Source organism: Cupressus sempervirens, chromosome 6 (assembly GCF_028749045.1).
Source record: "Cupressus sempervirens isolate cs-2001-9-10 chromosome 6, ASM2874904v1, whole genome shotgun sequence".
NCBI classification, from domain to species: Eukaryota; Viridiplantae; Streptophyta; class Pinopsida; order Cupressales; family Cupressaceae; genus Cupressus; species Cupressus sempervirens.
The window spans coordinates 260,476,413-260,494,724 of NC_143123.1; the positions used below are offsets into that span (position 1 = coordinate 260,476,413).

Below are 18,312 nucleotides of genomic sequence, written 5' to 3' on the forward strand. Positions count from 1 at the left end.
CTAGAGGATTAAAACATAGCTTGCAAAGGATGAATAACAAGCTGAAAAAACGTTTTTGATTGTAGATGCCCTTGATGATCCAAAACAGCTATGGAGAGCATAATCGCTCCACAATGGGCCATTTTTTAGCAAGAGAAAGCCCTAGACAAGCTTTTTGACCAAAATGCATGCATCCTTAAGCATGTAAATGCTCCCAAAATTGCCAACCAAGCTTGGATAGGAAAAACACAAGTCAAAAATGCTTTAAAATGTGTTTTTGATTCTTGTTTGCACATGGAATGGATAACTAAAAGGGCTGGAAATCGCTGCCCAAGAAAAATGCAGAGTGTCCCCTGTTAGGGTTGATGGAGCCCAAAATTATAGTCTCCATTTTTTGATCTTGAAGAATGAACAAATATGAATCTGGAGAAAGAAGGGGTTCGGATATTTATGTTTATATGCAGGGCTCGCTGGACAGAGATAGTTTAATGACAAAATGTTACTGATTTCATATATCCTTACAGTGAATGTCTACTTAACATACCTGGGCTTAATCATGGAGCAATATACATGTCCATCAATGATGAATTGAAGCACTACTACAGCATAATCATGTGTCATAAAAAGTTATTCATTCTAATCTTGTATAAAGAGTTACTATGTTTTATTGATTTTCTCATATGGCTTAGTATTTTGGTAGTTGTGAATTTTACAGAGAGTTGGAGGTCCACAAAAGAACATCATTAATTATGCTTGAAGCCTTCCTAGGTTCTAAGTTGCAGATTCTGTAGATGGTGTTAGCCATAGTTTGCAAACTCTCCAAGTACTCTCAGAGTTTCCAAGTACTCTTAAGTTTTTTTGCTAGGAGAGTACTCTCAAGTTTAACTCTCGCGTATTTATAGATGTAAAAAAATGTAAGTCAAAATATTGATGCAGGGAAAACATTGGATTAAATGCATTTTTCACATCATTTTAGTGTTATAAAACTACACATTTTCTCTATTGAAATGTCAATTACTAATTTAATACAATTTGTAATTGTATTCTACAAAAACATGTATGTTTATTTAAGAGATTTTAAATTTTAATACTTTGAGTCGTCGAGTTTTTGTCGAGTATATGCCGAGTTTTTTCCGAGTTGAAAATTTTGGGCTTGCTGAGTACTCTTTGAGTCCGAGTCTGCAAACTATGGTGTTAGCAGAATATAAATGGATATTATATGGAAATATACTTCCTTCAAATGCCATTTGTCACAGAAATATCAGATGTCGATTGGGCAGCATTTGCCAAGGGGCTGGCTGTATCAGTCAATTGTGCCAAGTGAAATATTTTGTGTTGAAGCATTTGCCATTAGTGCTAGCAGATGCAGCTGTATACAGTGGTCTATGTATCCTCAATAAAGCCCCTTCTTGAAGCATTGATAAGGAGTTTTGAAAACTAAAAGATATGCAAACATCAGAATGAAAAGCCTTTGATCAATTATGCATCAGTTGATGGAATAAAAGCAACAGCATTAAAATGATATTAGAAAGGGGATATAAATACTTCAGTAATATCAAGCATTTTGAAAAGATTAAAAGCATCAGGTATATGTAATGAGAAACACAAGCAATCATTGGAGACCCGTCAATAAATACTCTCTATGGTATATGGAATCAAATTAAGAATTGGTATTGTAATTTTGTGATAATTAAATTGAGACTGGAGGATGCACTGTCATATTTCTTCCTATCCATACAAACACTGCTACAGCAAAGCGATTATTATTCAGAGAGATTCCAAGCAGAGCTTTATTTTCATCCACGTCCAAAGAGAGTGATCAAAGCCAAGGACTTTTGTTTTTTTTTCAAAAATCATTGATATCTAATGTTGTTATGTGTTGCTGCAGGATGAAGAATCACCATGGGAGCAAGAAGTTTTGAACCAAAACATCAGATATCAACAGCGGCAAACTCAGAATCATGCACTTTGTTGTCAAAATTCGTTGCAGTTATTGGTAGCATGTGGACAAATGAATTAAAGTTTGCTTGAGAGTCCATTAACCTGTAGAGGAGGAGCGTTGGGCCTGCGACTGATTTTAGGGATGAACCTGTGTGGATATCGAATGCACAATTTCCTCACACCATATCGATCATAACTGGAGGTTTATTTGTGTGGGCTGAGCCTTGCGATGGATTGAAGCAATCAATATAAAGGAACCCAAAATGGATATCATGGTTGCCGTCAAATCTTTATCGGTTATATATTTGGAGTTCAATCTTCATCTTAATCAAATTCTTTCTTTGATATAATCGCATAGTTATAAATTGCGATTAGGTATTGTGAAAAGTGGTGCCTTTTCATTTGCATCCTTTTTACCTATATAAATAATAGAAGTGTGACACACAATGGACAATTCAAATTCATATTTACTTTTTTTTTAAATTACATATCCTATGCACAATTTGATACATTATATTCCTTCATTGGTAAAGGAATGAGTGATTGAACAAAGCTCGTGGATTTGAATTATTGGGTGAATTTTATGCAGTCTAGATAGATTCTAGTAGATAGATCTCTGGAAGGAGTGTCTTTATTGTGATTTTATTTCCGGCATAATTATTTATTTTTAAATTTTGGAGTTGAAATATTATTAAGTTATCCTTTATAATTATTATTTTTAATTCTATAAATGTTTTAATGTTCGGACGAGTGGACAGGGTCATTATTGCATTTTAATCTTGATAAAACATAAATATTGTGAAATATTTAATTATTTTCGTATTTATGTCTAGTTTGTCTCCATATCACAAGAGTTAAAGTGCATCCTAGACTAGTTTAAAATTGCATTCATATAATTGATTTGTCGCGTCTGAATTATTAATTTGTTTATAGTTTAAGTACACTGAACTTTATAAAGTTGTACGTTTCAACTTATAATATTGACTTTGTTTGCCCATTTAATTAAGCACTGGACTTTATTTTACTCTTGATTCATAATCCATATGCTAGCAATTATTTCATATCTTTCCCTCTGAAGAATTAATATATTCATTTGTTGCATTAATTTGTACTTATTTAAAAAACATTTATATTTTCATTTATTATTATTAATTCATAAATTGCAAGTTTGAGGTTTTCCATAATTCTTGCCATTTGGAATACTTTTGTTGTATTTGTGTTCTAACCAATCTACTTTAAGCATCTTGGATTTAAGGTTGTTGTCCAAGATTAGGTACACCCGCCTTGGTTTTGCAGAGCCAGAAGTGCAAGGGATTTGGATCGCATCGATCAATCCTGTTAAGTTGGCCATAACTAGTTCGATATCCCAGCATTGAGTTGGCAAGACTCATAGGATTCCAATCTACGGTTTTGGGAACCAACAAGGGTAAGACATAAAATTTCACAATTAGGTCAAGTAGTTTTATAAGATTCTCAATAATTTATATTTATAAGTAGGAAGTATATATCCTTCCAACATATTTACTATTTGATCCATAGATTCAAGGGTATAAATGTTATCCAAGTTGCCTAGATACCATCTCAAGACACCCTCAAAGTTTACAGGTCCAATTCCATTTCACGAAGATTTACGAAATGATGACCCCTACCCTCTATTGGAATACAATCCAGAGATTGGATTTATACAAGCTCCTCCTTGGTAATATCATACGCTTTTATGAGAAATCAAACAATACTAACATTAGAATAATCATACTTGCAAATTATATGTAGTAATATAACAAGGCATATCTCTTAAATGATTTTTCTTATATTATCTATAAGAGTTGAATTATATTTCCATATTCACAACATTAAAATTTAATAGAGAATCACACCTTCCTTAAATAGTCTTAAATTATATTTCTCAATTATTTCACAAACAATACATATTTTTCAAATTATTAAATTAGTTTAGTACCCAATATTTAAGTGCATAATTAATTATATTGACAAGTCTACTTATATAAAGTTGTGTATCTTCATCTTTTTATGTTAACCTTAATGCCATTAATTTTGAAATAATAAATATTATTTACCTTATATGTTTTAAGTTTCCAATTAAGATACCTTTGTTTTATTCTCCATTAATTTGTTTTCTTTGTCTTTTTTAATATGCATACACTTTTCTCTCCAAGTATAAACTATCTTCCAAGTATAGTCTTTCTTTTCTTTAAATAAAACACTTTTCCCACATATATATTCTAATCTTTAAATCTCCCACTATGCTCCTTTAAATAGATTTTCTCTCCTTACATAAAATGAACATACTTCCTTTAAATATGAATTCTCCTCCTTTGACCTATAAGGGTGTGTCACTTTAAACATGGGTTCCCCACTTTACATGTTCCAAAAGTATCCCTTCTTAGACTTGTCTTTTTAATATATATTTTCTTCGATGTTGATAAGGTATACATACTATAATGTTTAGGATTGTTCTTTTTTTCTTGCCCGAATGGTGGGGGCTTACTCAATGCATATGCTCATTCCTCTTTTCCTCTTCCCTCTTCCATCTTTCCATGCTACCCTTTTGGCATCTACCCTAGGTCTTTGTGGCACCCAGGACCTGTCCTCCTAGACTAGGTCGACCTAGTCCCCAATAGTTCCAGATCTCGAGGCCCAAAAGTCCTCGAGAGTTTAATTACCTTATGACCATTATCCAGTCGGCCTGTATGGTTTTCCCACCCAAAAACTCATATATAAGAAGACTTGGAGTCTTCATTTTCATATCTCATTCATTCAAGCATCTCATGCACTCAAGCTCTTGCTCTCTAGTGAAGATTTTTGCCTTTTGCATTCAAGAAGTCCAAGCATTCAAGCAAAGAGATTTCTATCTAGCATTAAAGAATCTTTTGTAAGATCTAGCGTATTGTTGACCATCAAGGGAGGAGATCCAGATTGAAGCATTCATCCTCTTCATTGATGCATATTCATATCCATGGCACCATGATGGAATTATGGTAGATCCGTTGCAAAGAGTGGAGATACCCTATATTCCTAATTCAAGATCTACAATACAACTACATTACATTCACATGGTTAAGGTGAATCCTAATATTTATCTTGTTCTTTACAGTCATTTACATTTACATTTCTCATTTACAGTTAATTCCTTAACCTAGGTCTTGACCAAGGCAAGCCCTCATCAAACCCTATCCCAAACCTTTCATTTCTGTGTTAGTTTGCAAGTTGGGAGCTAAAAGGATTACAGATCTAGAACCTACAGAGCACAAGCTTTCTAGAGTTATCAGTTTCGAAGTCGTGGACTACGTCAACCTAGTTGTAGGACATCCTTCCAAGTTGACCGAGTCCTTCAGCCTCAGATTCCAGGGAGATTTCTGGGTTTTGTTCCTTTCATCTTTTTATTTCGAGATCCATAGTTAGAAGTTCAAAAAAGATTTAGATACGGGAGTTCTTCAGCGAAAATACATCTTCCTCTACGCATTTCAAGGTGAGTCTTCTATATTTCATTTCCTTTCATATCTTTACCCTAGTTTTGCATCTTAATTGGGCTAATTGTATTCATATAGCATCTAGATTTACATTTCCTAAGAAATTTGTTCAATTTTATATGCATATTGTCCTATCAAAGGGTCAAAGAGCACATTTCCTTGAATTGTATTCCTCATATAGTCCCGATTTAGTATTAGTACCCCTCCTCTTTTGGCTCCTAGCTAATCTAATTTGGGTTAGAAGTGGAATCATATTTTAAAATTCCCCTCTTTCCCTTTCACATTGCTATTGAGTGGCTTAGTGTCCCCGTAAAGTGGAAGTCTACATCTTTTTTAAAGTGCTTCCATTTTACCACTAAACATATAATATCATTTATACTAATTTACAACTTAATCAATACGTATTAATTTATCCCTAATCATTTAGTCATCTTAACTTTTTAGTTAAAAAGGGACATCGACACTATTTTAATATAAGATTTTATCAATAGAGGGGGATATTACACATTATGAGAGTAAAGATACACTTTTCTAATGCGTTTGCATATGCATTACATCTGCATATCCCTGTGCATCTGACGAAGCCAAACAGCTTCATAACCTACCTAAATTGTCCCTTTGTATTCAACCTATGTAGAGGAGAGAAACTGTTTGTTGCTTCTTACGGGTCCATGTGATGGCACTAGATCCCAAACTAAACATATATCTAGAAGTTGACTTTTTAAAGTCAACAAAGCCCGCCCAATCTGAATCTATGAACCCACTGAGTGAAGGATTAGAACTCTAAGAGTAAACAAGTCCATAATCTAAAGTGCCCTTCACATAACAAAGCATACACTTTGTTGCCATCCAATGATCAGTCTTGGGAGCTGTCATAAAGCAGGAGATGTAGCTGACTGTGAAACTGATATTAGGCCTAGTAGCAGATAGGTAGATGAGATTGCCTACTAGTTGCCTATATATCATCAACAAAAGGAGAATTAGACTTTGCTGATAACTTGAGACCTTTCTCCATATGTGTAGATGCAAGCTCGTAATCCTACATACAAAATTTGTCTAGCAGAACCTTAACATATTTGGACTAAGAGATAAATATACCAAAAGACTATTGCCAAACCTCAACACCTAGGCAATAATGCATGAGCCCAAGGTTAGTCACATCAAAAGACTGAAATTAATTCTATTTGATTCATTGAATCAAAGATGTCAAACTACTAGTGATATGATCAAATCATCCACATAAATAACCAGAAGGATGATGTCACTGTCAGTAGTCTTGTTGTACAAATTTGAGTTTGAAGAACTCCTCTGGAAGTCTTGATCACTGGGGTACTTATCAATTTTCATTTACCACGCCCGAGGGGCCTGCTTCAAGCCATAGAGATCTCTCACTAATCTGAGAACCTAGTGTTCTTTACCGACAACCTTGAAACCAAGAAGCTGTGTCATGTAGACCATTTAGTAAAGCACTCTTGACGTCCATCTGATGGACGTCCCAACCAAACTGTGCTGCCATGGCTAGGACTAATCTGATTTTGTTCATCTTTGTAATAGGAGCAAAGGTCTCCTCATTAATCAATGTCCTAATGGTGAGAAAAAGCCCTTTACAACTAGATAAGCTTTGTACTTATCCAAAGTACCATCATATTTGTATTTGATTTTGTAAACCCATTTGCAACCAATGGGTTTCTTCCCTAGTGGAAGATCAGAATGGACCTAGGTGTTCTTCTTCAGCAGGCATTGGTGTTCAGATGTCATCGCATGTTCCCACTCTGGAATCCTTTAACCTCAGAGTATGTTTGAGGTTCAAACACACTATGAATGTTGGCCATGAGAGAAAAGTTAATAGACTCTATAGCTTTGCTCTTTTTCTTAGCAGTTCTCCCAACAATGATCTCATCATCACGAAGATCAACAAGTGTCATAGCCCACCACTTAGGCCGCAGAGGATAATGACCAACATTAGTATCAAGAGATGCTCTATGATCAGGTTCCTCATCAGAAGAATTGGGATCAAACTCAGGTGAAGCATCTACAAAAATGGGTGATCCTGCAAGAGAAGTTGGAGGTGTCTGTATAGGGATCACTAGTATAACTAGAGTTGCAGGAGCTATTGGAGGCCTCCCATCAAGTGAACTTAATGGAAGTTGAACTCCCAAATCATGAGCCTTCCTAGGTTGGTCTATTGGATCAGGAACAGGAGAAAGAGGCATGAATGTTCCTCACTACTCATCAAAGACTACATCACAAATGTACAGGATACGAGATGTCTCAATGTCAATCAAGCGGCAAGCTTTGTGAAGACTACTATATCCAACAAGCATAAGCTTCCGACTCTTCGCATCTAACTTGGTGCAAGATGCATCAAGGATCCAAACAAAAGCAAGAGAGCCAAAAACCTTTGGGTCACTGATTTTCGGCTTGCAACCTGGCTAGGCCTCTTCTGGAATCTTACCTTTGACTGCCACTATGGGTGGCCAGTTCAAAAGATAAACTATAGTGTTAACTACTTCTGCCTAGAACTTCTTTGGATCATGTCTATGTTCGAGCATGGATCAAACCATCTCGATGATTGTTCTGTTCCGACGTTCAACTATATTGTTCTATTGTGGTGTGCGGAGGGTGTTTAATTGGCTTTTGTTGTGGTGTATGGGGTGTGGTTAACTGGCGTTTGATGCCATGAGTATCCAAGAAGCTAGAGAATGCATTAGAACAAAATTCCCCCCATTGTCTGATCTAAGAGCTAAGTTGCTGATTCGGATTCTAGTACGGATACGGGTTCGACATTCGGGTTCAAAATTCGATCAAAAAAATTTTGGACTGGGTTCGGGTTCATTTTGGGTTCGTCCGTACAAGAATTTTCTTTTTAAAAAATAAAATATATATATGTAAAAATATGCTGCAACATACCAGTTCATACACCACTATGCTAATCTAAAGCAATTTAGCAAATTCAACCACCACATATATTAATGATTTGTTCGATTGGCATAACAAAATGTCAAAATATACCACCATAATACCATATGAATGTTTCAGTTCAAAACTTTACTCTTTAAAACAACAATGTCAACATTTCTAATCACTGAATCAGTAATCAATAATCACTCATAGACTCATATTTGATCAAATGATAAATATCAATGCATCATCAAAAATCATCAAAGAATTCATCATCATTAGGCAGTTGCTGATTAGAAGCACAATTAGTGCCACTAGCGTCAGCAGTCTCAACCATAGTCTTAGTCGTAGCCTCAAGATAGGCTCCATCAATACTATGTATCTCAAAATCACCATCTTCAATCGCAAGTGCATCAAAGTGGACTTCCAACTCAGCGGCCTCTGGTTCGACATCCCATTGTTTTGCCTCCCCATTTTTGTATGTATTCTCTTTGTGAGTTGTGAGCCTCAAGTTTGAATGCACAAACACCAAGTTATCTGCTTTCTTGGAGTTTAGTCGGTTGCATTTTATCGAGTGGATGAAGAAGTATGTGCTCCAATTCCTCTCAGATGATGATGAACTAGCAACCTATCAAGATTTGCAAATTTACCAACAATAAACTAGAAATTAGAGTTTTGAATATTTACCAACAAGAAACTAGTAATTAGAATGTTAAGATTAAAAAACTAACTTGTAATAAAATTTTGGTGGCAATGGGCTGCAAGTGTTGGTATTTTTTACCATGGAAGTACCACCATTTATGAGCATTAGCATTGTTCTTGTCTTCAAGAGCCTCAATACCACAATCATTGGTGCTCACAAAACTCATAAATTCAGACCTCACTGCAGGTCATAGGTGCTCAAGAAAGAGTCTTCGTAGGGCTGCCTTGTACCCTTGAGCAACATCGGGATCTCTCTATGGGGGAACTCTAGTGGTACTCCCCTTGAGCACCGATTGGCTATAGAACCTAGGGCTCAATACAAAGGCAAGTAGATACAAAGGGGTAGTCATTTTGTTCCATCTCTCTATCATGATTAACTGTAGCTCATTGAAGAACTTTTCATTAGGATCTTGCTCTTTCTCATTTATGATATTTCTAATGTCCTCAATCATGGAGTCAATGCCTTCATATACCTCACCCAAGCCATGTCAGTGTATCGGATCATGCTCAATATAGGCTCGGTGATCTTCAGAAGGTACTCAGCATGATTCCACCAAGATTCATTTAGTATCAATCCCCTTATGGCAGTTGCTTTATCACTATTAGATTGCCTCCATACGGTCCAATTAGCACTAGTTACCATTCTAGTCAATGTTTTTAACCTTGATAAGGCGCCTCAAAACAATGGTGTTGGAGGCAAAGCAGGTCTCAGCAACCTATTTTAAAATCAAAACAGTAATAGATTAAAAATTTGAAAACATAGAAAGTTTACTAAAGTGGCTAGATTTCTAAAACATGTTTAAATTTTAAACAATTCAACTTACTTTCACGAGCTCCAATTTCAAGAATTGTCTGAATATGGCTTGTGTCATATGGTGGTTCATGACAAACATTTGGATCTCTTGTGCCTCTTCATACATTGTTTTTATCCACTCAACCTTAGCGCCAATTTTTTTGAGCATTACGTTGAGTGAGTGCACCGCGCAAGGTGTCCAAAAAATGTGTTCATACTGCTCCTCTACCAATAAGCCAGCAACCTTACAATTCTTCGCATTGTTAGTTATTACTTGAACAACATTCTGAGGGCCAACTTGCTCAATAGCTTGGATGAGAATGTTTGCAATGAAAGGACCATCCTTTACGTACCCTTCACAATCCACTGCTTTTAGAAACATTGCACCATCCATCTAATACTATTGTCACACTTGTTTCGACCCATGCATCCTTGATGGGCAACGTGGCATTCTCTACACAGGCCACCTCATCATCCAATAAAGTGGTGCATACCTTCTCATACCCAGGGCCCTTGAACCCATTTGGAGCCACATTAATTGCCCTCACCATGTATTTCCAATACAGTGAGCGAACAACATTAAATGATAATCCATATGCATAAACGCATCTGGCTATGGCTTGATCAACAATGTCTCTAGCTTCATTTTGGAATAATGATTCCAAGGGTCCCGCTATTCTTTTACTTGCAATCTGTTTTTGAGGAGGACGCAAGAATGGATGGCCTTCTACAAGTGGTTCACTAGGAGCGGTAGTTGAAGACATAGATGATGTTTTTCTTTTCTTTATAGGCCTACCGCTTTCCAATGGATGTGAAGAATTTGCCCTCCTAGCAGCTTCCTCTACTTGCTTATGTTCTTGAATATATTTGTTTACAATGTGATTTGGAAGGAAAGTTTTAAGTAGCACTCCATTTACTCTTGACTTCCTGGTACAAAATTTGATGCCTTTTTGAGGAATAAAGCACAAATGTGCTTTTACTCTACTATAAGACTATTAAATTCCTCTTTGCAGTAGCTACAAATCCACGCATAACCTCCTCCACCTAGCATCTATCAAATCATTTGCACGTCTCCAAAGTGGGGAACATCTGTCGATTTTGAAGTTGGGGTTGTTGACAACAGATGCACTTGCAGCCATGATAGAATCTACAAAAAAATACAACACAAATAAAACATAAAATTAAAAATGAATAAAGCTAAATATGTACAGAAACAATCAAACTGTAATATTCTATAATAGATACTTGGCATTTATCAGTAAGTTCAGAATGATCTCAAATTTGATTACCAGTTTGATCTTAGTTTGATTAAAGAAATTATATTGCTATCAAGCTATAAGATTAAAGAAATTAGTAATTAATATTAGAATTCTGAATCTAAGAGTGGCATCAAGACTATCAAACTCTGATGTTTTAATAAGTTGAATGCAATTTTTCTTACCTTTTTTTATCTCTAGAGTTGTAGAAGAAACCTATCACAAGCTCAAGAGTAATTGGTGCCTCCTATCACACTCAAACTGCTTCCTCAACCTCAAGACGTCACTCAAGATTCAAGAATAATCGGTGCCTCTGACTCTAGAATGAAGGCGAATAAGTGAACACAAATAACTGCAAAATGTAAACGCAAAGCTCCAAGACAAACACAAACAACTATAACCGCAAAGCTCCTGCAAACATAAACAACTGTAAACACAAACAATATTATGCGTATGAGGCAGTGCGAATACAGGTGCCAATATGAGAAAATGTAGTCAAATGAGGAAGTGCGGCTGTCGTTTTGGGGTTGGCCGTCGTTTTAGGGTTGTCGTCAAAATAGAAAATGCCTTTTTTTAAAATTAAGAAGTCAAAGCATTTTTTCGTTTGTCCAAATTCAGTGTCATTTCGCTCGGGCTCTTCCAAAGACTTCTAAATTCGTTGTACATCCTCCAACATTCGTTCAGGGTGCGATATGAAGAATCTGAAGTGAATTCATCAGACAAACAGCGAATGTGAACAGAATCAAGATCGACTTCAACTTTACTACGAATCGAATGTCGAATTCGCCTAGAAAGGGACGAATCTGGTAACTTAGTCTAAGAGTAATAATAGATTTCCCCAAATTCTTTTTCAACTAAAGGTTTAAACTTCTAAAATGCAAGAAATGCATCTAATTTCTTGTAAAGAAAATATACCCATATTTTTCTACTGAAATCATCAACAAACAATAGAAAATACCTAGGCCCAAGAACAGAAAGAGTGGTCATAGGGCCGCAGATATCGGCATGAACAAGCTAAAGTACCCAATAAACTCGTCTTGAATCACCACTGGTCAAAGGTGTACGATGTTGCTTCCCAACCTAGCATGCATCACAAACTCCAAGTTGTTGAGTCTAAATCTCTGGCATATCGAGGACAAGCTCTTCTCAAGCAAGCTAAGAGAGAGAATGCACATTTAAATGCCCATACCGCTGATGATGCCAAAGTGTGCTAACAGAAGACTGTCGAGCAGCCATAGCTAAGTCCTAAGAATCACCAGAATCAGTAAGTCAAAAAAGACCATTATCCTCAAGACCCACTTTAACAATAGACTGAGTCAACCTATCAGTGATGGTACACTGCTGTGAACTAAAGGTGACATCCAACTGTGGAGAATGTCGCAGAAACTGACTCGCTGAGAGTAGATTTAGCTCCATCCTTGGAATGTAGTATACATCGAGGAAAATCAGATTCCTCCGAGCAAACTGAATCTATATATAGCCTTTGCTGACAACAGTGTACTCTTCTCTACCACCAAAAATAACATAATCTAAATAAGGCCGGTAGTCAGTGAAGGCAAACAACTTCACATGATCTACAGGTCTTTTAGCTATGAAGGCGTAAAAGGAAGATTTTGTTTGCTCAGTGTGCTTTGCACTATTCACTTCGGGTTGCGAACCTGATTGCTTATATTGGGAAGCTAAGTGTTTTCGACACTCAACCTTCATGTGACCAAACTTGTGGCAATAGTTGCATTGAATGTTCGTCTTCTGAGAGCCTTCTGAAGCAAGAGCAAAGGAATTCTGTTGAAAATTGCCTTTATCCTTTTGAAAGGATTTAACAGCAAACGCTTTCTCTATGGAGGTGGAGTTGGAACTGCTATCAAACTGTTGTTTCCATCGATCTTGTTGAAGTAGAAGTGGGCAAAGATCTGTGAACTTTAGATCAACACCAGAAGACGTGATATTAGGAGTGATAACCACAGTGTCCTCTTCCTCCATCTTTTGACCAATGGCAAGCAACTAATCACGAATTTCTTAAATCCTATTCAGGTGAGCTTGGAGCAATGTTCATTCATCCATGATAATAGAAAATAGAGTGTTCTTCAAAAAGAAGCTATGCTTTTGTCAAAAGTCTCATGAAGATTCTTGAGATGCGCCCATATCTCAACAGCTGTCTTCCCAGATGGAATCTAAGAGAGTTGATCATCAACTACGGATAATTTGAGAAGCATCATTGCCTCCCAATTATTTAGATCCCTTGTATCCTGATCAATAACAGGGGCAATCTGATGTTGTGTAACATGTAGAACAATCTTATCAGTATTCTGATATTTAAAAATTGCAATTATTTGCTACTTCCAAGTCCCATAATTCCGACCATTGCATTTTGTATTGCTCTCAAGCAAAATATTAGTCAAAGATGCCTTAGCACGTCTTTCAATGAAAAAGCATAAAAATATGTTAAGGCACGTACTTCAAGGCACAAAAATGGAAGACCCAAAAAAATTGAAGGGGTACCCAGAGGAGCACTTGACAAACCCTACAAGAAGAAGTTACCAATTTTTGGATCCGTTGGCTCAAAAATTGAGGCACCTAGAAAAATCTTATGACTAACAACCCAATTGAGCTCTCGAAAAACCCACCAAGAATCTGTAATCAAAAAAAAATCAAGCCCAAAAATTAGGGTTTTCAGGTAAGAAACCTTAGCCGGCCAATAATAGCAAATTTAAGTAAAACATTGCAAAATCTGGGCCAAAATAATGGCGATTTGCAAAGATTTGAGGTTGTGATAAGAGTAGAAGGTTGTCCAGATGTCCAAACATTTTGTAGACGCGATTTACTAACCAAAATATACTCGTCGCAAGTTGCTTCAGATGCAAGTTTTAGACACTTGATTTGCTGATAAAATCACAAGCTTTCCCAAGGATATCAAATGCGATTTTGCAAACCAGAAGGTTACGAGCAGCAATTGTGATTTTGCCAAAAATTTAACGACAAAACCTGTCGCGATTACCAGATATTCGTTTCTGAAACCATTTGCCGAAACTAGGTGTTAGGAAGCAGGTAAAACAAGGAAAAGATTAATTTTGAAAATAAAGATACAACAATTTCGATAAGAAATTTTTATTTTCGAAAAAAAATGCGACCATGCTCTGATACCATATTACAAAGTAATTGGTAAAAGACTTGCTTAATATTAACAGAGACCGAGAGGTCAATATATACAAAAGAATGAAATGATGTTTCCTTAGGAAACAATCATAACGAATAGAAACTTTCTATTCTAGCTAATAGAAAGCTTACAGTTAACTACAACCTGACTGAAAATTAAAAACATTCTAATATTTACAATAGAGTACAAATAGATAACCATTAACTAATAATAGAAGCTATCTATTATCATAGTATAATTGCATTCTGAAAGCAATATGAAAAGTTTCCTCTCTGAAATATCTAGTTAAGAATTTAAGATGTCTAATTTCCAATACCAAAATAATTCAAAATGTGTCACATGCATCATGAGGCAAATGCACACACTGACCTACAAACAATTCTTCAAAAGTCTGAATAGTATTAATGAAGAAATTTACCCTGTTTGAACAAACTAAACAACTTGTCCCTGTTAACTACTCAATGCATAGTTAGGATGAAATTTCATATGGTCTAATTCCTTCTATTGACTGTAATCTCGAACAATTGATTGAACCAAAGAATGAAGCTTGCATTCCTTCTATATCATTCTAAATAATTTGGCATAACTTCACAATAGAGCTACCCTCAAGCATACACAGTATAATTAGAGTGCTAGAATAATTTCAGATTACTACTATTAATTTAGGGGTTTGACAGGTTTTAACAAGGTTTAGATGGGCCAAACTAAAATCAATTTGTTAGAAATCAAAATCCCATCTTATAGCTGGCAGTTCTTTCAGGTTGGTGGAATATTAGATGACTTGGAACTCCAGGCTTTCCAAACTAAAATTGCCTTGTTTAACATACAAAATACATCAAAACAAAACAACAAAAGTTAATAACAAAGAGAGAGTAATAATTCTAGAAAACAGAGTTGCATACTCCTTTATGGTATATACGTAAGTTTCTAATTCCGATTCCAGTTCCAACGCAGGTTCAAGATTCAGGCAGGAAATTTGTCCAATTCTTTGGGGGGTTGGGTTCAGATTCGTTTTGGGTTCATCCGTACAAATACAAAACATATGTTTTTTAAAATGTGTATGTGTGTATATAATATATATACAACAACAAATAAATCCATACATCACCATGCTAATAGTAAAGCAACATAGCAAAATACACCACCAGATCTATGTTTCAGTTCAATAGGATATTAATTGCATCATTTAGCCATACATACAACATGATACACTTGCTTGGTCACATGCCTGGAACATATTTTCATATCAAGGGGACAGTTTGAGAATAAAAGGAATTGTCAAAAGATATGAGCAATTATCTGGATTTTTATTTTGTATTGGTTAGAGGATTTCTAACCAGGCTAAAACAAAAGTTGAGATTCAAATTTTAAGCCCTGGATTCAAAATATCATATCTTTTCTAAAGAAATTCCTCTATAATCATCAATTTGGATGTCACCTATTGTCAATTTGGATTTCCTCTGTAAGCAAGTGCTCATTTTCATTCACAAATACATCAATGACATACAGACCATCTTTTTTGGTCTTTTTAGTGGTCATTTTAAGATTGGGAGGATCAAATAGACCAAATTAGACAAAAATAAACACTTCCAAAGAGTCTAAAAAAATGTTTTCAGACCAAATTCAGCCCAGGTTTGGCTGCTGGGCGAAAAATTCTTCAAAATTTGCTGCAAATTCTGCCCGGGTTCCTCTGACAGAATTTGCAGCAAATTCGTAGTTCTGCAAATTTGGGGAGAGTATGATAAGGACCAGACTTTGTACAGAATCAAACCAGACTTTTTGAGGGTTGCTAGAGAGAATCTGGTAACTTAGGTATATACTATAAACTATAAAAAATGCCTAAGTGTCCCTCCTACATTTTTATGTTAAATTAGGTTATATCATGAGTCACCAGAGTTTGCCAGTAAGAACTACACTGCTGGATGATTTGGAACGTCAGCCTTATTTTATAATTGGCAGGCTCTTCCTCAATGCTAAGCCATGAACTCAACTGGGTTCCAATATGTGCATCTCACTGTCTTTACATTTCATATATGTATGCTCATGCACCTTTGAGTTTCTTGTTCTGTTCATCATGTTTAAATAGCATATGCAAGATTTTATCATCAAGTGTTTGTGTATGTCCTAGGAATTACATTGGTTTCTTCAGTCAACTTGTAAAGCTTTCTAATTCAGTGCCATATTGATGCATATTTTCTACTTTTACATAGCTTAAAGAATGATGATACAGATTATAAGTCAGTGTCACCATCCAACTGCATAAACACACATAAAAGTATGTAAAAATAGAAAGCTGGCAATCTTCTTTAAGATCAAAGTTACAATGATTGTGTCTTCAAAAAACTTGGCTAATCAAACTTAGAAGGTAGTTCAAATAAAGAGTTTGAAAGCTCACCGTGCAAATTTTACAGCGTACGCGGTCAATGCTTTCCAAAAGTTGTATTTCTCTTTGCAACCTGTGCACAACACCATCAATTTCCAGAAGTTCTTGCCTTGTACTATCAGGTACTGGTATTTTACTAGCAATATAAAATGATAATAAGTCTGGCTTCTTCACTAGATCATCCATGGAAGGAAGCTCCACCATCTGTCTCCACATATCTGTGAAACGAAAGATTTCAGTATGATAGTCAACCCTTAAAAAGCAATATAAACAATCAAGGGAGCCATTCGTAAACCAGCACAACATGATAAATATCTTACAAAGCAGAAATGCATTGCTTTTGTTCTACCATATCCTAGAAAATCATATTATCATATCCAACAGAAAAAAGGGAAGACCAATAACAATGATACAGTGTATCCAAATCATGCAGCACAAGAATAGATTTATTGATCTGATTCTGGAAGCCAACTTCAAAAGATAAATCCATCATTTATCTTATAAATTACCTGCAGCACGCCGGGCAAGGCTGTATGCATCATACATTTTATACACCCAATGAGGCCATGCTGCACATGGTGCACTATACCTCCACTTCAATTCATCAGCAACCCAGGCTTTGCCTGCACCTCCCCAACCTCCATCCTTTGAAGACTGTTTTCTTTCCAACTGAACCATGGTCTTGTCATCATTCCTAGTAGCATTGCAGTTTGTGTCAGATACGCCATCACTCAAAGAATGTTGTGTAGCATTTCTAGAATTCCTTCTATTGGGTCTCCTTGACATCTGCCAAGCAATCACATTCTCTTCATCACTGCTGCTGAGATCATCATCTCTTATTCCAGGATGGCCCTGTTCACCCATATCAGTTGGTTGTACCTGTCTTTGCAACCTCCTCAGGAAAGGCTCCTTTTCAACAGTTGAATCTGATAATTCACCGTCGAGCTCATCACTATCGCTTTCAATGTCCTCTCTTCTGCCATCATTGGAGTTTGAAGGTTTTGACCATGGTACTTTCCCACTTTGAAAGCAAGGTTTAGATGCCAAAGAACTAAACGCGTCCTTTGGAATGTGCAAGGGAGTATCTTCTTGGATAATCTGGACCTGTGCACATGGCTATAAAGAAAGAAAAATGTTTTATCTATGACTTCTCCATTCAAAATGCTTTAAAATTAAAAATAAAACCATAGATATTAAGGAAAAATTCTTACCGCACCATTCACATCAGTCCAACAACGCCGCAAGCAGAAGCGTTGCTGTCCCCGAGTTACAACATTCATTGAGCCATCCTCCAAGCGACGGTATTGACGAATCTATTAGAATATAAGCAGACATGTTACAAATACTTCTCCTAAATAGTGAAACCATGTACTATCATTTTTGTTGTTGACAAAAACAACTCAATTAAAAAGAACCAAATCAATGTGTGTCTCATGCTTCCATGAATTTTCTGTATATGCTTTTACTTGATTGAGACATTTGAGAAAACATGTCAAGTACACTCCAATATCTTGGTTTGAGAGAAATAAAAGCTAAAAAGAAAAGCACATATAATGTTATTTTCTTGTACTGATATATGGATCAATCTATAGCAAAATCTTTACAGAAGCATACAATTACAGAATAATTTAAGAAATTTTATTTACATTTGTACAAGAAGAGTTCTTTCTAGCCACACCTGCAATAAGCATAAAGTAGTAAAGGCAAAAATA

At 35.9% G+C, this 18,312-nt stretch overlaps 1 protein-coding gene across 2 annotated transcripts in view; it reads right to left on the bottom strand.

Moving 5' to 3' along the window:
• LOC149552234 (ATP-dependent protease La (LON) domain protein) overlaps positions 1 to 18,312 on the bottom strand; it is a 63,141-nt gene that overhangs the window by 9,872 nt on the left and 34,957 nt on the right. For both annotated transcript variants that reach the window (XM_089787755.1, XM_089787756.1), the window contains exons 6-8: positions 17,812 to 17,913; positions 17,110 to 17,716; positions 16,613 to 16,818 (exon numbers count right to left, since the gene is read on the bottom strand). In XM_089787755.1, coding sequence (XP_089643881.1) covers positions 16,613 to 16,818; positions 17,110 to 17,716; positions 17,812 to 17,913 — 915 coding nt within the window. The remainder of the gene's footprint in view (positions 1 to 16,612; positions 16,819 to 17,109; positions 17,717 to 17,811; positions 17,914 to 18,312) is intronic.